The 20,098-nt window shown below is 47.2% G+C and overlaps 5 protein-coding genes across 5 annotated transcripts; 2 read left to right on the forward strand and 3 right to left on the reverse strand.

Annotated features, from left to right (window-relative positions):
* Positions 1–453: 453 nt before the first annotated feature.
* On the reverse strand, positions 454–6,844 carry K444DRAFT_658227 (uncharacterized protein; the record flags this gene model as incomplete). Its single annotated transcript, XM_024886239.1, has 9 exons — positions 454–798; positions 878–2,324; positions 2,370–3,014; positions 3,062–3,379; positions 3,438–3,743; positions 3,797–4,111; positions 4,163–5,757; positions 5,816–6,629; positions 6,678–6,844. 9 exons carry the CDS (start codon positions 6,842–6,844, stop codon positions 616–618), a joined length of 5,790 nt encoding a protein of 1,929 aa, XP_024743998.1. The 3' UTR covers positions 454–615.
* Positions 6,845–9,209: 2,365 nt separating this feature from the next.
* Positions 9,210–10,054, forward strand: K444DRAFT_5710 (uncharacterized protein). The gene is made up of 2 exons (XM_024877292.1): positions 9,210–9,543; positions 9,605–10,054. Exons 1-2 carry the CDS (start codon positions 9,385–9,387, stop codon positions 10,007–10,009), a joined length of 564 nt encoding a protein of 187 aa, XP_024743999.1. The 5' UTR covers positions 9,210–9,384; the 3' UTR covers positions 10,010–10,054.
* A 2,363-nt stretch (positions 10,055–12,417) lies between these two features.
* Positions 12,418–16,408, reverse strand: K444DRAFT_649179 (uncharacterized protein). Its single transcript, XM_024885552.1, has 4 exons — positions 16,094–16,408; positions 15,504–16,018; positions 12,807–15,451; positions 12,418–12,751 (listed from the first exon to the last, which is right to left on the reverse strand). Exons 1-4 carry the CDS (start codon positions 16,324–16,326, stop codon positions 12,581–12,583), a joined length of 3,564 nt encoding a protein of 1,187 aa, XP_024744000.1. The 5' UTR covers positions 16,327–16,408; the 3' UTR covers positions 12,418–12,580.
* A 229-nt stretch (positions 16,409–16,637) lies between these two features.
* On the forward strand, positions 16,638–18,102 carry K444DRAFT_623317 (kinase-like protein; the record flags this gene model as incomplete). Its single annotated transcript, XM_024882267.1, has 2 exons — positions 16,638–16,905; positions 16,955–18,102. 2 exons carry the CDS (start codon positions 16,638–16,640, stop codon positions 18,100–18,102), a joined length of 1,416 nt encoding a protein of 471 aa, XP_024744001.1.
* K444DRAFT_550250 (putative 60S ribosomal protein L27a) lies at positions 17,934–19,261 on the reverse strand (the record flags this gene model as incomplete). Its single annotated transcript, XM_024876502.1, has 3 exons — positions 17,934–18,631; positions 18,827–19,025; positions 19,230–19,261. The coding sequence occupies 3 exons, from the start codon at positions 19,259–19,261 to the stop codon at positions 18,413–18,415; spliced, it is 450 nt and encodes a 149-aa protein (XP_024744002.1). The 3' UTR covers positions 17,934–18,412.
* Between the last annotated feature and the right edge of the window lie 837 nt (positions 19,262–20,098).

The following is a 20,098-nucleotide window of genomic DNA, read 5'->3' on the forward strand; positions in this document are numbered from 1 at the left end:
GCTTAATACACGGAGTAATATAAAAGAGATTTCGATGAGGACCCGGAGGAGATGACTCGTAAGATAGTCAGGAATGATATCAATTTCGTTATTTCATCATTGCCATTAAAGTTGCACTATTCTTACAATTTGGATCCCCAGTTAATGGCCAGTGGTATAGTACTAGAATATTGAAATTAGCCCGAACGCTCTTTTACAGCCAAAACTCACTGAACCACTTTAAAAGAAAACTATAACCCCACCTTCTAATTAAGAATCGTAATTAGCAGATCTCTTAAATCGAACTAGCCCTTTAAATTACTCAATTCAGCTTTTTAATTTAGGTCGTTCTCGTGAAATAGTTTATTAGATTATAAGAGACTTCTTTGATTTTCGTAATTTTATACCAAAATTAAGCGAAAATTTAGGAAAATCAAACCTCTAAATTTTTAAAGCTATATAACTTAATGCGCGCTTTAAATGTATTATATTATATTTAAAGGGGGGGTTCCCAGGCTTTGATTCTCTACCGAAAATAAGTACTAAGTTTGCACCGGGTGTGGTTGTAAAGTTATCGCTTGGTGAAAATGGTGAAAAATAGCTGATTTTGGTGCGGTTTTAGTAAACGGGCTAATTTCAATGTCCCCTCACTGTAACCTTATACTGAATATCGAATTTAAGCCTTCCTTCCTGGGCCTTCCACCAAGGATCGAGGTACGCTCTCACACCTATCTCTCCGTCAATTTTAACGTTGAAGACGCGTAGTATCACATAGACATTGCTAGGCATATCGCTACCAACAATAGCAAATTCTTTCATCTGCATCATATTAGTAACAGTTGAGAAGGAGGACTGTGCAGAAGTAGGAGAATGCGGAAGAAAGCGCCCGGAGGCTTACCAACTCATACTGATGCGCGCTGACAAAAAAGACTGTCTCGCAGTTGCCAGGCGTTGTTTTCACTTCAAGCCAATACTTCGGTCGGGTTGTAGTTCCAGGCATGCAGGCTTCTTCAAGCCAGTTCGGGACCTCGCCATCAGTCCAAGTTCTTAGAAGCCTGCTAAAACACCCCGTGCTGTCCTGATATTCTAGATCGGTGTCTTCCGCCTTGCCATAGGGAGAAAGATTTGCATGTCGACGGAGTTTACTTGTCCAGTGTTCGATTTCGTTAAAGTCCTCAATCTCCGTTTTCAGGATGTTGACAATGAATCGCTCGCCAGCGTAACCAACTGCTTGATCCGGGCCTTGATGAGTCGCGCGTGGAGTTGAATAAACAGATTTCATCAAGCCAGTCGAAGAAAAACTGGATGCTTGATGAGTCCCATTCAAGGCTTTCTCGATCTGACGTTGGTTTGAGGTCTTTGTGGTTTTCTTGCTTGGTGTGTTCCAGATTTCGGCGTCATCGGAACTTGATGTGATAGCCGAAGAATGAGATGCAGCGTCAAAATCATCAGAGGATACCGTCGATATTTCTGTGGTATGTGATATATCTGAGCTTCCTCTTCCTCGGGACCGACTAGAGACCCAATATAACGATTCATGTTTCGAATTTATCCCCTTCTGAATCACTTTATTCTCCGCAAGTGAATCGTTTTGTGCATCGCTACTGCTGTTGGATGCGGTTACTCTAGGTGCGTTCTCGATGTTTAGTTCAGAGACTGCTAACAGCAGCTCCGGCTCGGGCTCTTGTCTTGCGGGATCAAATCTATTGGTAGAGTCTAGGGGGCTCTGGGAGGTGGTCCCACTAGAAGTTGGATCTTGATTAATATCTGCCTTGGTATTTGCAGATCCGCTCTGAACGATAGTCATAGTTGAAGTAGAGAGGGCATGGGCCGAAACCTCGTTGTCTTTGTTCTTGTTCTGCTGGGATGAGAGGCTGAGTGTTTGGAACTTTTGGTCTAAGATGATGGTTTCATCCTCCTCTGAACAAACAGCTATCTCCTTCGTTTGCTTCGCATCCGAGGAGGCGGTGCTGTGGTTGGTCGAGATGCCTTGTCGATGCAAGAAAAAATCGAGTCTTTCGGGCTCCACGGCCAGGACAGCAGTGATAATATGCCACGACTCAGCTTCGGGAAGTCCTAGGAAACTAATCATCTCTTTTGCAAGGCATATAGCGAAGGCTTCTTTCTGATCATTCTCATCGCGAGGAACAAAAAGTCTCAGCTGGCCTCCCTCTTCATCTAAACGCATGAGGCCTTTAGTTGTGACTGATTGGTTGATTCCATGAGCATTGATCGTATATGTTGTAGAGATGTCGGATGCCCGAAACACTTGAATATCTTTTAGTAGTTGATACAGGCCCCTCCCTCGGTTGGCTTGCATGTCTTTTGAAAAATGTTCAACGCAGCTGTATTTTGTTAGTTTAATTTGCTTGGGAGTGTTTGAGACATACCAAGAGAGAGCTCGAGCTCTCTGACTCAGATCATGAGATAAGTCCTCGGCTGGCATTGACACATCATTTCCGCTTACAATTTCCATCACACAACTTGACAGAAACTTATTTTCTACTCCAAGCTTGATAAATAATGGCTTAAGAGCCATCACTTCTGTCGACGTCAATCTTAAAACTGGAAACTTCGCATGAAATAAGTCCAGAAAGTACTCGTGGTCTGGGATGATGAACTCATCCTTTATTCGACCGAAGCAGAGACCGCTCGTCCAGGGTTGGTAAGGCCAAAATTTTCCAGATCCGATGGCTTCTAGAATGGATGGCGATAATGTAAATGACTTGAAAGTAAAAGCCAAGAGGAGGTCTGTGACTCTTCGCGCCAAGGCCTCGGGAACGACGCAAAAAAAAGTGCGCTTTTGTTCGAAGTCCGCTACGACGAAACGCAATTCATCAAGTACTGTTTCTGGCGTGGCATCTTCGACCCCAAGGTATTTCGTAAAGAGTTTATCGAGTGAGGGATAGCAGCGGGCCAATTTGGTGATTGTTTGCAGGCACTTTGGCCCTGACCATACACAATCCCCCAACTTCACCCACCGGGGTGGATCAAGTTGGTGGCCGTAGACAAGATTTTCCTCATCGAAAGTTTTCCTGCCAAAGTCAGTACGAACTGTAAGTTATCTCCATCGGACCCATACCTGACTTCATTCTCATGCCCAACGATGCTAAGTTCGATACTTTTGTACAAGAGTTCTAATCCGTCCTCGTCAAACTCCTCCCGATCTCGAAGAATCCTTAAATCAGCAATAAAGTCGGTAAAACTAGCATTCCCAATGCTGAGGGTATTTTGTAACAAGCTGATTGCAGACGCTTCGGTGAATCCGTGCCGTTCGGCTATAGCGATTTTGCATCGGAGAAAGCCAGGCGCAGTCCAAACACATGCGGATGGTCGTTTCCATAACCTCATGCCATCAAGACTTTGAACGCATACCAATGCATCTCGTTCAAATCGTTCCCTATAATATTAAGTTTAGTTGATTTCTTTCGGACAGAGCGGGCTGAGGAAACACCTACCGAATCTCAGGCCCCGAGAACTTTTCAGAAATGTATGAGTAAATCTGCTCAGTCTGACCAACGGCATTTTCAGGGTCCGTCTTCAACAGGATCAATTCCCTCAACAAATCATCCAACGTCGGGGGTCTAATATCCAAGTGAGAGCAGAGTAAAACCCGAAGCCCAATATCGGTTTCATAATGAGGTTGGAGATTCCACTTGTGGGTCACGCGTGGGCCACCCCAGACACAAGAGGTGGAGCAGACGCGTGTAGTTCCAGAGCCTGAGAGCGGAACTGTGATTAAAGGACTCAATCTGAAAGCATCTCTGAGGTAATTATCAGCTAATTGTATCAGAAACCTTAAGAAACAAAGACTTACCGGAGATGGTGCAAGGGACCATGATCCTGTTGCGAATGTAACTTAAGCGCTATGTACTGTAATGATTCTTTCAAATGAGAGTCCGAGGGATAATTCGATGCTAAATCATGAACGACAACTTCAATTGAGGCATCTTCGACTTGGAGGGTTGTCCTAATAAGGCTCGTCACACTGGGGTCTCCACCGTACAGCGATTCAAGGGAGGCCATTTTCCGAAACCCTTGGGGAGCTTTCCAGACACACAGACTGGGAAACGTAAAAGTTAATTTACCACTCAATGGGGCTAGAAGTAATCTGTCGTGTTTGAAAGCTGACCTAGAAATAGTCAATTTTTTGTGCCTAGGAAGGAGGTTGGCCAAATCCTACCGAACCTGGGTTTGTTTCGGTTCATCGAAACCCGTCAAATCTGCTATGTATTTGAGCAGCTTTTTCGCGCCATCTACCGTGCAGCTTTTCTGAAATTGTGACTGCCTTCCTATCCAGAGGTAGAAGGAGAGATCCGGTGCAACGCCCACCCCAAAGGTGGAAAGAAATTCCCACTCATAGGTGTTGAAGGGTTCGATGGAGAGAAATGGAGGTCCAACCAAGGATCCACACAATTCCGAACTCACCAGTTTCATTCGAGAATCCGGTACATAACAGTCTTTGAGTGGTATTGACGCTCGAGATTGCCCATCAAAGCATGCAGTGGGGTGGTTTTTTATTGCGTCCAGTATCGTCGTTTCAGCCATCAACTTTTTATATTGCCCCCAGAAAGTCTTCAAGATGTAAAGTACTTTGTCTGAGTAGTTTCGAAGAATGAATTGGAATTCGGGAGATAGTGTTCCGGACCTTTTGAGCCGAGGAATATCAGTGAGACCGGTGCCTCTCATTAACCATTGAAGAAATCTCGGTTTGTTTGGTTGTGAATCCCGTGGTGTTAAGTATCTCGAAGATAAGAATCGGGCGACTGTGTCGTGTCCGTCAAACAGGGAGGCCGGACCATAAGCTGATGTGTCCCGGACGTAGAGATCCCGACCCCTTGCCGCACGACCTTGCTCATCGTAAAGCCAAAGCGCGGTCAGATCCATCTTATTTGTTATGGAGGAATCTAGATCGTAGAGATAGAGAGCATGAGCAACGGCTTCATCCTCTGTGACTGTTGGCACGACGCTTTCCCGATGCTTCCGTAGTATTGCGGAGGCAGCTTCGATTTGGTCATAATCTCTTACACCCAGTAATTTGAAGAACTTCTTTCGGTATGGATTTTTGGATGCACTTTCTTCCACAAACCGAAGACTTATGTCGGACGGAACTTTGATTCGCCCAACACCCTCTTGGAAATAAACAGGATGGAGATCCAAACCCACTGCGGGAATCCAGTTGTTTCCATTGAGCAACGGGATAAAAGCTTTTGATATGACCCTCGATGAGAACGTCCGCCAAATTGGTGTTTTTTTTATTCCACGAAGTGCTTTGGCGAGATCTTCGTGCCAGTGCCGATCCTTTGATTTCAGCTCCGAATCTGACATTTTGCAGAGACGGGTAAGGAAAGACGACCAAGTTATAAGGTGAACCCCAAGCTCTTTCAAGATTTCAAAATCCTCTTCACCATAACAGGGTGCCAGGTATTCTGAGGGCGAACCAACAAGCGGCTCACCACCTCGGTCCAGGAACGTCTCTTCGAGGCGCTCCAGTGTGCCGGGTCGATGGAGCGATTTGGCACGTGATTCAAGAACCTCAGACTTCTGAATGAGCTCCCAAATTGTCTTCACAGCAGGCTTCCAAAACGGATCTGTTATGCCTCGAGGCAAGAAACGCATCCAAGTGTATCGAAGCGGGTCGTGGGGCGAAAGGAGAAATTCAAGTATCGCCTGCAGGAATGTATGGCCGATGCACAATCTCTGATAAACATTCCATTCTTCTGATTCCTGAATATCTTGCCGATTGGATGCGACAATGAAGTCTGCTTGTATAACGAACTGCACATAGAATCCATTAGCCTACATTCGCACAAGGAATTTTCGAAGAGAAGAATACCTTAAATCCAAAATCACGAATGGGGAGAAAAGCGTGAACCGGCTGAGAGCTTCCTAGCGGAGCCCCATTACTTGTGACAGGGAATGCTAGAGCGGTTTCTGAGGTTTTAACACCTTCTCGGTGCTTCTCTCCTCCCTTGGCTTTCCATCTGGCTGTAGTCTTCCGGTATCTATGTTCGATTTCAGGATGAGGAGAGGCGCTATCTTCCACCGTGAGGGTTATAAAATTGTCCACTTCGTTGACCTTAGATCTCAAGTTTCGCCGTGTTATCACCTCTCCACCGTGCGCTTGCTTGTCGTGAATGAGGATTTCCAACCTTTTTAACTTAGGTAAAAATAATAGCAAGGTGGGTGAGATGGCTTTGAAGGTGTGGAGGTACTCGGTGAAGTTCTCATCGGCAGGCGGAAGGAGTAGAATTGATGTTTGGCAGTCATTAGTCGAGCCCACCAGTATCTCTTCTTCTGGCACCCAGATTGGGATGATCATTCCGAGTTCTCGGCGCTTGTCAAACTTGAAAGAGTATGGAGGGGAGTAGATGTGGGCCTCCTGGGCAATTTTGAACACGGATTTGAAACCGATCCCTTTCGCTCCAATAAAGCCTTCCTTTGAGGTTTTGTTACTACCACCAACACGGCAAATCGCTTCGACATCCGCTGGAGTGAATCCTGTCTCATTGCAGTCTAGTTGGATCTTGTCTGGTCGTGCGCATATTCGAAGAAACGGTTCAACCTCAGGCTTGTAGTGATTGTCGGCTGCATTTTGAATACACTCCAGCACAAAATGAGTATCTACAGAATAGAGGTCTTCTGCCAGTCTAAAGAATTTAGCGGAATCCGGTCAGCAACTACAAACATCAGCTTACTTGAAAGTAGCATTGTTCGCAATCGTCTTCAGATTTTGAGCGCATTTAAGAAGTGAGCCAAAGACGACATCATGCTTGGCCCTTTCTACCATCTCCTCTGTAAAAACACCATTCTTTGCAGCTAAGGATAGAATTAGTGACTCGTGCTCAGTCAACGTGGTCGCCATTTCTCTTGATGTTGTGGAGACTGCCCCCCTTTTGTGTTACGGTCGAGGTTAGCCTGGGTTCAAGAAATCATAGAAAGTCGTTTTTTGAAATAATCGTAAGCAAGTTGTGACGACAGGAGTTTTACGAGGAGGGACTTGACATTTCATATAATGTTTGTCCCGCGAATATCGATAACAATTCCAAACGCGGGAGAATGACAATGTTTTGCACTGTGATTCAGCATCACATGGGCATGAAACGCGTCCGGAGATGGCGACCGGGAGCCGCCATGATGTGCAGTAGTGAGGATCACGGGTTTAATCAGTGCGCCGTTGCATCCAGGCCGAATTTGAGACGTATGCATCCCGAAATAGGCAGCTGGCAAACGTTTCACAATTTTGAAACATCATAAATCCGAAGTTCGTCCTCGTTAAGGCAGGAGTGCCAGGGGAACAGAACATGTTCATCTGATATCTGAAACAATGTTCGCGTCAGAATTTTGAGTCGAGCCTTCGAGAAGGCTGACAGTACATTTGGACGAACGGGCTGCGGGGGCGCTCAGAGACGTTGACGTGTGTTTCAATTGCCGAGGCGGGCGCACCAGCTCTGCCTGCGGGGATTTTTGACCTTAGGAAGATAGGGGCGGACGAGCAAAGGTTGTGGGTAGGCGATAGTGCCTCATTACTTCGTTCAGGAGAACGCACCGCATATTCAATTCTGCTCAAGTGATACAGGCCAGATGCCACAGCTGATTCTTCACGTTCGATGTTTGATTGTTAGAAGGAAGGAGATGATGTTGAAGACTATCTTTGGTTACCTTTGCCCCTATATGGATTCGAAAGGACTGTGCTCCTGCTAACCCCCTATTCAGCTCGCGTAGCATTCCCAAACCAGGATTGTCCGCCCAAAGTAGTAATTTTGTGCACGACTTGAGGTCAACTCCGTTTTAGATATACACCTAGCACCCTTCCAGGGTAGCCGTGGAAGGGTGCTTATGCAAAGAGATAATTGTTTTATCGCTTCTAAGCTCCCACGACAATAAGAGGGCGATTTTATAATTTTAATTGGAAGGTAAAGCCCTCTTTTTCGGCTATATTTCAGCCCCGGGCGCGCGGGCAAGAAGCACGCCCCTCCCTTACCCTTAAGACAGCTTAAGAAGTATATCCTCACTCTTAATATCCACGTGATATGAAGCTACATGCCGAAGGACAAGATAGTGGTAAACGTCAAAATCGGGGAAGCGCCCAGCGCAGCAGCATGCAAAGTCCTCGACCATACATGTTTAACTAGTTCGGAAAACTGGCCAGTGGCTTCTCAAATAGTTGCGGGTGATCTCATCGCAGGGAAAGACATTGGAAGGATAAACTGTTTATATTATAACTTGAAAGAGGGAGAATGAATCTACACTCAACTCTAGGGTTTTCCCTCAGTTTCTACCTATATGTGCAAGGTGCACGTCACGTGCGGCTGTTCCTTCCCCTTATCTCACCACCATACCCACACAACCGAATTGCGACTTCCCAAACAAAACTTTATCTAAGCAAACAAGGTGGCGCAGGTGGTTTCCAATGAATCCCAACCGATCCCGTCTTCTCCGCTCCCGGCATTTTACGCATTTCATTTCCACAGCCTACTCTTCGGATTGCGATCCAACTTAACTTCCGCCGATAATCCTGGCCTTGCCACACAGTATCGATATGTACAGTGCGAAAATCAACGAGGCCATCAAGAAGTACGCAGTTGATTAAATCCACTCCCTTGATCATGCTGACTGGTAACCGTATGCACACTCCTTTAACAAATGTACTGACTTCGAGATTGGCCAGGTACTCTCTGCACGATTACATCAAGCAAATCCACGAGAAGTTCAGATCACAACAAGTGGTTCCTGGCGATGCTCCTCAAGATTGCAGCCAAAATCCTATCGACGACGAATTCAGCCTTATCCTTAAACACGACAAGATCTTACTCGAAGATATGGCCGACCAACTGCTGAACCATATCGAGAGACTGCAGTGGTGGGCGAAAAACAAATACCTCTACCCCTACAAAACTCACAGGGCTTATTACCCATTCGATGTACGTGGGACGGTGTTCGATGGAGTGCATCCTGTCGTGCAAGCGGCGTACGAATCTGTTTGTGGGTCCAAATACCAAGCGCTAGCTCTGGCCGAGGAATCGCTCGCCAAGCGCAGACCTTACGTCTTTGAACATTATAGTTCCCGAAGACTCGGGTGGCTTGGACAGGTGTTCGTACCCAGTGGGTTTGGGCAGACTTTCGAATACTGTATGGTCACTCGATCGAAGTACGAGAGGATCGAACCACGGTGGACTGCGGAAGGAGAGCCAATTTCCGTTTTGGTGGATGGCGTTGAGTACAAGGAGCTCAAAGTCTCAGGGGTGGAAGTGTTTCAAATTATCCCCGACTGTCTGGGGGGCGAGGAACTCAGCTATCTCTTTGGGGTTTGGAGGCTCTTGCTTGCAGATCCACAAAACAGTGCCCACCACAGAGATAAGGGAGGTCTTGTGACTGAGCAGCTGACAAGTTACAGCTTCGACAATGCACCAGCATCTGGGAGTACTGCTGTCGACTGGTGGAGCTGTCATTGTTCCTTTTACGCCGGTTGAGGGGACTCGGATCAGGTGGAAGTTTGTCTTGACTTGGAAACCTACGGCAGATAAAAATTGGAACGGCGTCCCTCAACGCGTTACATACGAGGTAAGCAAAGCGATGATCGTGCGGTTAGATTGAGCTTTCCAGTCTAATTTCCGAGTCCTAGCAATTCGATGGCCAGGAGCTCAATTTCTTAGGACCGAACAGAGCAGCAGTTCGATACCTTTACTTTCGATTCATCCTCACTTACATGTATTGGGTAAAGAGGGAAGAAGAGCAGGACGGAACGGACGGTCTGGATTGGGCCAGAGGCCTCCAGAAAGACGGTGCTCTATGGGCAGTACCTGGCCCATGGCTTCGCGCACGCTTTCTGAGAGTAGTGTGCCGACTGATCCTTGGCGGGGAGCTGCCACCGCAGGGTTACAAAGATTGCACTTTCGACGTCGTGGAAGGCTTGAATCGTGAGCCAAAAGATGAGCACGTCATTGCGGATTCGTTGAGCAAAAAGATTGAATCCAACATGTATCATCAGAAGCCGGAGCATGTCAATATGGCAAGAATGCAGGGTTAAAGAAGAAGGTACTGGTAGTTGCGAGATTATCGTTGCAGTCTCCTCTAACACCAAAGACCTCTCTCAGAACTTACGTGATGCTACTTTAAACCCATCATTCGAGATCCATATATTGTGCTGAAATGCTAAGTCCGGGGCACTTGCCCCCTTCCAATGCTCGTTGTGTTTGACGAATCGACGATAATGTCTCTCTCCTAAACACCCTGCAGAATCTCACTCCGGAAACAAAAATACACTCACAAAGCTCATCAAGTTAACGGGATCATCAAAATCCCACCCAGAGACTTCTCAGCTGTGGATGCTAGGCCAACGAACTAAGCACCCTTTCCCGTGGTATCCCATCAACCGATCAACCGTCAGACTAAGGTCATAATCCTAAACTCTACCCCAAACCCTAACCCAAAACCTGAACCCCTCGCACAACCAACATACACAATATCTGGGTGAAATAGACGATTGCTGGTCCTTTCGATTCGTGAAGGAAGAATAACCATGCTTCTTTCGACTGGTCGCTGTGGAGCGGCGTGCTCTCGTCTTTGTGAAGGAATATGGAGACGAGTTTTATGTGGAGGGGATTGATGGCAGGTATAGAGGTTGTGATGTTGGTGAAGTGGAACTCAGTTGAGGTACAGGCTGAGAGGTAGAAGCCGTCCCCTGGGCAGGTTTGTTAGTGGCACATAAATGGACAATATCTCATTATTGCTTCCAGTATCTCGATCCTTCTCTTCTTCTTTTCTTCCGCAGGCGGCCGGCGAAGCATATCGTTTGCTTTTTCAATTCGTCCCTCAATTGCTCCTTGTGTATGTGCACATCTTTTTACTCAGCTGATTCAAGTAGTTTTAGAGCCTGCTCGGTACTAATATACACTGTCTGTGATTTCCAATCTTTTAGTATGGAGCTGACAGATTACGGAGGGGAGCAGGGTCGTTCGGGTCTCGTTTAGCGGCAAGTCGATATTTCCGAATTGCTACAGGAGGTTAGATTTGCTCGCAAAGAAGATTGAAGTATCATTCATGCCTTCTTCCAGATTTTTGGACATGTAGTGAGCATTTCCCTCCGACCTCAATCACTCGGCTTCGGTCGCTGAAGGCATAGTGAATGTGGTTGCAAGGGTTCCAGCGCCGAAGGCTCAAGGCGGTATTTCTAGCTTTGCTTTTGGAAAGTCGGCTGGTAGAGGCAGTTTCCAGTTCAATTGTATATGTAGCGATCATACATTGTATGCATTCAATGTACTGAACACAGAGAAAGGGGAAAGGAACAGAGAATGTTTATGTCGTCGTCGTCAACTGCGTGGCGCTAAACTCACGCGTCACTGTCGCGACGTCACGTGTGGGAAGAAAAGGGGTTAATGGGCCAAAAGTTACCTCAAAGCACTCTCGAGCTATCGCACAAATAGGAATCAATACCAAACTCGAATCCGCAAAGAATATCGCCTACTGAACTTACTCTGCAGTCCATGTTGCCAAGTTTGGAGTTCTGAAGAAAGACCCCACACAGCGGTGGATGAAAACCAAACCACCGCCGCTGAGAAAAAAGAAAATCGGATTCCGCCCGATTCTTAAGAGAACATGAAAATCAGACCATTCAGCTGAAGTACCCTGACAGATCCTGGTAGCAAATCTCTTTGCGTTGATCCCTACGTATGCAAATGCAGCTCGTTGACGGGTTGGAAGCGCGAGGGACCGTCATCCAACCCTACGTGAAGCAAGTTCAGGGCGAGCACACTGGGTAAATTCCACGAACCTGTGGGGTCAGATGGAAGCCATCCGGTTACCTGCATGTTCTACGGCCAAACCCAGTACTCTACCCTAATACCCAGTGTGTCCTCTTGCCAGCCACTCCAATTCTCCCCCCGAAACATTGTCAACCGTAAGCAAGCACGGCCCGCCTCAACTTCTAGGTCTTCGTCCCAGCGCTAGCAAAGGAAATTTACGACTCCTATTATCTCAAGACGCAGAGATCACTATTTAATCTAAACTGCATGAATCTATGTCATTAAGGGGAAGAAGCGTAAGAGGTCAAGCAGCAATGCCCTTCGGCTCCCTGCCTCGCTTAGCCTAGCTCTCCCCTTTTCATTCAAAAGTCACTTCCAAAAGCCCCTACCTTCATAATGCAAAATAATAAATTTGTCAAGTGTTGGAGTAGTCCAGTGTAAGCATATTGCAGCCATATCTTCAATTCATTTCACTAACACGACGATCAGGGTTAAGACGCCTGTCTCACAAACAACTCTCTCCCCAGAGAGCTGGATGTGAGGTCACAGGAGATCGTGAGTTCAAACCTCACCTTCAACAAATACTTTCAAACCAAAAAGCTCATTTTTTTGACCTTTTTTAGTATCTTTTTGGGGCGGACGAGGGAGAAGCACTATTTATTCTTCAGTCTTCGTGGGTCTCGTGTCACTCGCTCCGTTTGCAAATTTTTATTTTATAAGCGATTTGAAGTCTTCAATTCATCATGCATTACAAACAGGCAAACAAACGCCAGCACCCGCTTCCTAAGGGCCGGGCCTCCAACCCAAGTCCAACTCCACTCTACATTATTCATATATCATACAGCTCACTTCCTTCCTCAAGCACTAGCCTGGACAACTCTAAATCCGCCAGTAACCAACTTCGTGATCTCTTCATTCTTGTGCTGGAGCAAACTGAGCGCATACGTAACATCGTTCCACTGTCTCTCGGTCTCGCATCTAGGTAACCTGGCCGCGAGCTTATCTGCGAGTTGCTTGGCGTGTTTATCCTGTAGAACAGATTAGCAAAGATTCCTCGGAAAGGGGTAAGGAGCGGAAGCATACCTTCTCAATAAATCCTGCCAAGAACTTGATAATCCTCTTCAATGCATCTTCTTCCAAATCCTTCTCCGCACTCAACAAACTGAACATATCGACAAAGTGATTGTACACCGCATTATCTTTCGTACTCAATTCTGTAAAGAACATGCGACTAAGATCTGCAATTCGTTTATCCTCGTCTTCGAGACACTTGGCCATTTCTCCAAGTTGGCCCTTGACCTTTACTTGTCCGGCGAGAATCAAGAAGGTGAGAGTCATGAGACATGTTCGCTTCACGCTGGCGTCCTTGTCATTGAGACGGCGATACAAGAAGTCCGTGTTTTCGTCGATAAGGTGGTTGAAGCAAACGGCCATGTCTCCAAGCGCGATAACGACGTTGGATCGAGTGATGGGATCCCTGGAACGCTCGAGAATGGTGATAAGAAGTGGCAGATTGGCCTCGCAGTACTCAGAGCTTACGCACATCAGCTTTGCTAAGCAAAGAGTTGCAGCTGCTTGAAGGTTGCGGTCTCGATAGGTAGTGTTATTCGAACAAATCTCAGAAACTAAAGGCCCGAAATTCGCAAGGAGAGAGCTCTCGCCATAAAGCAGCTCTCGTTCACGAATGTGAGTCATGGCCTCAGTAAAATCATCTTCGGTCGTACCACCAATCATATCGAGATCGTCAGCAGCTTCCTTTGCAGCCTTGTCTTCAGGTTTGTCTGACGTTTTGTTCTTCTCAGACTCGGCCTTCCTTCGCTTAAAGTCGAGCTCGCAAAGTTCGAGATGAACAATCTGCTTGATGGCGACATGTCCAACGATGAACAGGAGTTGTGACAAAGCGATGGACCCCTTCAGCTTTGGTTCGGTTTCTGTGGTCGGCTCCGGAGGTGGTGATTGAAGCTGGGTTGCCTCTTGCTCAGGCTCAGGTGTTTTTGCAGTCCGTTGTGCAAAAACGTGCCTTGTCTTTCTTCGTAGGATCTCGGAGCAGAGTGTATCCGGGCGGTTCGACAAGGTGTAAATGGCACTAATAGCTTGCTCAGCCACACCATACCATTCCTTGTTGTCAGATTCGATCTCGATAATGGCTGCAAGTTTCACCAGAACCGCATGGTCGTTTGGAAGTTTGGAAGTCTGCACATTGGTTTCCTTTGCTTGCCGTCCAGTTGGGTTGATTCTTCGAAGGGCGATGCAAGTGTACTTGGCCAATTGCAAGTCGGATCGTCCAAGACCACCCAGACCAATCCGCAACATAGTCTCCATCTCTCCAACTACGATCTCTGGCTTTGCTGTGGCGAGCATACCAAGAACGATGATAGCACCTCGTCGCTGACTCTTCGAAATTTCTCTCTTTTGAACCCCATAGACTTGCCATAGCTTTGAGACGACAAGTTCAGTGATATGATTGGCCTTCATCATGGTACTGAGGAGTTGTTCAAGAGATGTTAACTCGGCAGGTGTTGCTCCGAAAGTCAAACTGATCATATTTCGAGCAATATAATTTGCTGCATCGTTGGTGTTGTAGGAATCTGGGGCTTCGAAGAACAGTCGTTTGTAACATTCGATGAGATGATTCTGGACTCCTTTGCCTTCGTCACTGTTTCCCTTCGTCCAGATCAACCTCAGCATTCGTCGAATACCAAGCTTGTTCTGTTCGATATTATATGCATCTCCGATCTCAAAATAGTCCATTGCTTCAATGACTTCGCTCTTGTTCTTCGATCCAAGAAGCTGACAGATGACGCTGGTGGCACCATGCAGGACCTCAATAAACTTGAGAGCCTCCACATAGTATCTCCTTGTCAAAGTCAACTTGTTGATGGCTTCCGATGTGGCGGCATCCTCTTGAGCCTTTCGAACTGCAGCAATCTTCTGCTCGTCACTCATTGGCTTCTCCGGTGAGCTAGATTCAATGACTGTGGCATCATCCACCAATCCTGGATCTATTGTCTGATCTGATTTGCTCTCAACCAATCCTGGTGTGCCCGCAGGAGGCTTTAGAGCATTCAGCTCGGCGTCCACTGCATCTAAACGCGCATTCCACTCCTTTTGAGACAATTGAGATCCATGCAATACACTGAAAGGGTGGGTCTTGATCAGAGTCCCCAACAGCTTGATGGCATTTCGTCGAACATTGCTGCTCTTGTCCTCCAAACTCCTGGCTGCCAATTCGGCGGCCTTTTGTCTGCGTTTCGGGAATTTCTGCTCCAAATCGCACAGTTTAATGTAAACTTGAATGGTCCGGCATCGACAGTACGGGTTGACATCCAAGAAGCGCTCCTCAAGCACATCGAAAAATGCATTGAGTTGGGATTTGTGATTGTCTCCACGCTCTTCCTGCTTGCTCAAGTCCGCAATTAAATTGCCGCAAACTTCGATCAGAGCACAACGCAAAGCATAAGATTCGCTATCCAGTTGCTTTGCTAACATTGTCATTTGCTTGATGACCAATCTAGGAGCAAGTTCGGAGAGCTTGACAATAAACGAAGAGACTGACTTCGGTCCTTTAGTATCATTGCTGTTGAATTCCTTGTTGCTCAATTCTCGGAGGATCTCGTCGGCGAGTTGTGGGTAGTCATATTGTTCGGAGAGAATGTGCAGGAATTCGGCCATAGGTTCCGCAAGATGCTCAAAATAGGTCAAATTCTGGACAATGGAAATCTGGGCAGCTAGAACCAGAGTCAGTACTGAAGTCAAGACACACTTCACCAAAACTCTTACCATATCCATGACCGTGATGCTTCACTGCAATACACAGAACCTTGAAGGCGTGCATCCGGATCGCCGTACTCTTGACCCTCTGCTCGCTTTCCAGAACCATGTAAACCGGCCTAGTGAAGAGACTGATAAATGTATCTCTTTCGGAAGTGGTGAGGAATATCTTCGACAGTTTCAATTTAAGAACCTTGCACATGATATCGAGTGCAGTCTGCAACTGAGCAGATGAGTCCCAGTTACCATCCTTATCCTTCCCAGTGCTCTTGGCTTTCGCAGCCTTTCCTCTGCCTCTTGCAGCCGGGGCTGTACTCGATTTCTCCGCCGCTTTCGTCTCGACAGCCGCAACAGTCCATTGTAATAAGAACCCAAAGGCCTCCAGCAGCTGCTTATGGTGTGAAATGAGTTCTTGTTCGTCGGATTCGAGGTCGTTGTGGATGATGTCGGCTTCCGTCGAGAGCCCCGAGACGACAAGATCAAGAATCTTGCTTAGGGCATGTGTGGGTAGGACGGAGGAAGATCTAGATAGTTTGAAGAGCTTAGAATCTGGCTCTGTAGGGTAGTTCTGACTGGATTTAAGGGAAACTGGGGCACACTTTAGTAAGAATTGCAACGAGTCAAATGACGAGCTTCTTGTTATCGCATCTGGGCTTTCTGCAACTGAGTCGACAATGGGATTCAGTACTGTGTTGATCAGGGAGTTTGTGAGGGATTCAGGATCGTTCTCGCAGTCGACGAGGTTGACATCGGCTTCGGGGGTAGAGATTGTTGCGGGATCGCTCATGTAATGTTTGAGGGCATCGTTAATGTCGAAAGTAATTGAGTTCATGATGGAGCTTAGGCACAGCAGTCGGCTGCAACGCAACAAGCATCAGCAAATGGTGGAATGGGCCGTATTTCGAGGTTGTCGCAACGTGGTGATGCTTTCTTCGGTGTTGACATTCGTCCCGGGAAACCGCGTTGTTTTGTTCGCGTCCCGATTCGGCTAGCTCCTAATTGGCTGTTTTGACCACCCCGCCGTCGTTACTTGCAGGCTGTACCTGACACTAAATAACCAATTGCGAAGCTTCCCCAGTCCCTCCTCTTGCTTCTTAAGTTGTTCTTCCAGTACCTTCGTACTTGAAGCTCCAAAGCTCGAAGATGGCGATAATTCGCCCTCGGAACGCGAAAACGCCTTTTGAAATTCACCACGACCAGGAGTCCCTCGAGGAAGAGGAAGAGGTAATGGACGAGTCACGAGGCGATATGGAGGACGTTGAGCAGGACGAGGAGGACGAATATTCCGACGGCTATTCCGACGATAGCGACGATGTTGTTGATCCAAAGGTTCAAGAAGACATGGACAAGTTTCAGGAGACATTCAAAGGGATTAAAGACCGGTTTCGTCTGATCAACCGAATTGGAGAGGGTAATTCACTTGCTCGTTTGTTTCCAGGTGCCATATTGACGCGCTATAGGCACATTTTCCACTGTATACAAGGCTGAGGATTTGTTGTACGAAGCCTACGACAATGATTGGGACATTGAGGAAAAGGAAAATAAATGGACATCACCACCCTTGAAGAAACGCCGCATGGGGATGCAAGCATTAGCGGATATGAACGATTACGCGCAACAACGACGACGGCCGAAGTATGTTGCGATCAAGAAGATTTATGTTACCAGCAGCCCTTCACGAATTCTTAACGAGCTGGACCTTCTCAATGACCTTCGAGGTTTCGATTCTGTCTGCCCTCTGATCACGGCTTTCAGACACACGGATCAGGTTGTTGCCGTTCTACCTTATTTCAAACATACAGATTTCCGGGAGTACTTCCGGAATATGACTGTCGATGATATGCGAATCTATTTTCGATCACTCTTCCGAGCGCTAGCAGCTGTTCACTCAAAAGGGATCATCCATCGAGACATAAAACCCACGAACTTCCTCTACGAACCTGAGAAGCGCCGAGGAGTCCTCGTGGATTTTGGTTTGGCTGAGCGTCAAGGGGTGGATGCAAAGCCATGTATGTGTACAGAGAACGCAGATCACCGCCGTCGCCGTGTGGCAAACAGTGTTACAGCCGCCATGGGCCCCTCAAATGGGTATCCTAAAAACGATTCTCGGCCCTCTCGGCGCGCAAATCGTGCCGGAACGCGTGGATTCCGAGCACCTGAAGTCCTGCTGAAGTGTACCGACCAGACGACCAAGATTGACATCTGGTCGGCTGGTGTCATCCTCTTGACAATCCTATCAAAAAGATTCCCATTCTTTAATTCAGCGGACGATGTCGAGGCAATGATTGAGATCGCTACGATCTTCGGCATTAAGAGGATGAAAGCTACTGGGTATCTGCATGGGGTCATGTTCGAGACTAATATCCCGACCATTGGCAACGCGGGTTTCACTTTGGAGAAGATCATCTTATGGTCAACGTGCAGGAACGACAGTGGAAAGGACGGAAAAGAGGACCCCCTGACAGATGAAGAGAAGTCTGCAGTACGATTCTTGGAACGGTGCTTTGAGCTGGATCCCAACAAGCGTATCAGTGCGGAAGAGGCGCTTGAGCATGAGTTTTTGAGAGAAGACGTATATTCAGATGACGAGGAGATGCATATGTTGTAAGGTAGCATGGAACGGAGTCGCTGTGGCGTTGGTGAAAGGGGCATAGAGAGGCGTTCGAGTACATAGTTAGCGCTGTAGCATCGAGTGCGGGCATCTGTCAGTCAGCTCCAAGATACCATAGCAGCCAAAAATAATAAACCACATCATCAGATCTCGCTCGCAACATGTGGTTTGAAGTTGTGCTTTTCATTCATGGGCTCCCATGCCATAACAGAAGCCACAAAGCGATGCCATCAACCCTTCATCAATGACCGCTATTTCTCAAGCCCATCTTCAATTCCCCATCCATGCAATAAAAAACCAGATTCGCTCATGCGACCAGCTCTACGACACCACCAGCCTCAGTGATCTTCCGCTCTGCCTCCTTGCTGAACCATCGTGCCCGGACAACTAGTGGGATTTCGGGGAGTCTGCCCTTGCCGAGGACCTTGGAGTAACCAAGGGGGAGGAGGTCGATGACGGGAACAACGTCTTTCTTGCTGCTGGAGAGGTACTCGTCGCGCTTCTCGGCGGGTACGAGAGACCAGAGCTGGGAGGGGTGTTAGCATCTCTTTCTGGAATGCGTGATGACACCTGATCCCTCCGCCACTGCACAATCCATGATATATGGATGTCAATCCTCCGTGGCATTTCAACCTCCCGATTGATATTCTTGCCATCCTGATATGTCCTCCAATTGTGCAAATCTTCCATCGCTCTCAACAGAGTAAACCGCCGAACGTACCTTGTCCAAGTTGATAACCGGCTTCCAGAAGTGGTTGCCTTGCTTATGGAAATATCGCATTCCGACCTTCCCAAAGTAACCCGGATGGTACTTGTCCATGTTCGTCCTGTGGTGATGTTGTCCACCTGCGAGACCTCGTCCACCAGGATGCTTGCGGTGCTTGCCTACTCGTCCATGACCGGCCGAGACGTGTCCGCGACTATTTCACACTATCATCAGCATTTAATCTCTCAGCTCAGTTCCGGAGTCCCAATTCCTATCGCAATCCTGGGTTCCGCGGCGGAGAAGGGAATTTTTTCCGAAGATGTTGAGTGTGTTGATCACAACCTCACTCCTCACGCAACGACCAACTCCCTCCCTTCTGGCAGAATGAGAGCGAACTTGAGAATAGGGGGATACGTACTGTTTGCGGGTCTTGCTCAAGTGGGTAGGCATCTTGACGTCGTGTTGCGGGATGCCGTTGTTGTCGTGATCTTCTCGTCAACTCAAAAATTGAGCTGGAAGTTCTGTTCAGCGGCCGAAACCGCTTTCGTACTAGCGTAGCTTTTTTGGCGAGCCCACGGAAAGGGTAGGTCGAAGCCCTAATTTTTGAGTGGATATTCAAAGGGAACTCTCAGGAGACAGAGAGTCCTGAATACAGTGAATCGGTGATTTATCTAAAAGACTAATTATTTTTCAAGTCAGAATCGAAGACTGGAAACCATCCAAAGTCTTCTCAAAATTATTGATCTCCACCACGTTCATTTTTAAACGCCTCAATATTGAGGCCTAGACGAAAATCTCAATCATGTGAACAGCACATGATATCCCGCAGTTTCAATCTTTTTGTTGCACGTCTTACAAAACCCGTTTTTCTACTGTCATGTCATTTAAGCCCAGGCGCCAATCGGGCAACCCCCTCGTCACCTACTCCCTTCGTTCGACATTTCAAAAACAAATCCACAACACATTGTTTCGGATCCAAATGAAGATCGAGAGCAAGTGCTCAAGGGGAATTTTATTTTAGTTAAATCATTTTTCTCTGGGGATGGGCTAAGTACGTGGTTTCGAGGTGCAGGTACTGGCCTCGAACGTAGGCTCCCACGATCCCATCCACGACGTCAGATTTCAACCGATCTCTATGGAAACCTACTTCCATCTCTGCTAGGCGAGGTACGGGAGTTTCATCTGATTGTCTGCTTTTTAACAGGTCGTTGAAAAGTGATGATTTTCGACAAGCATTCAAGGGCTATCGAGAATGTCTCAAATCTGCCCGGCACTTATGAAGAAGCT

Source organism: Hyaloscypha bicolor (assembly GCF_002865645.1).
Source record: "Hyaloscypha bicolor E unplaced genomic scaffold K444scaffold_10, whole genome shotgun sequence".
In the NCBI taxonomy this organism is placed as follows: domain Eukaryota; kingdom Fungi; phylum Ascomycota; class Leotiomycetes; order Helotiales; family Hyaloscyphaceae; genus Hyaloscypha; species Hyaloscypha bicolor.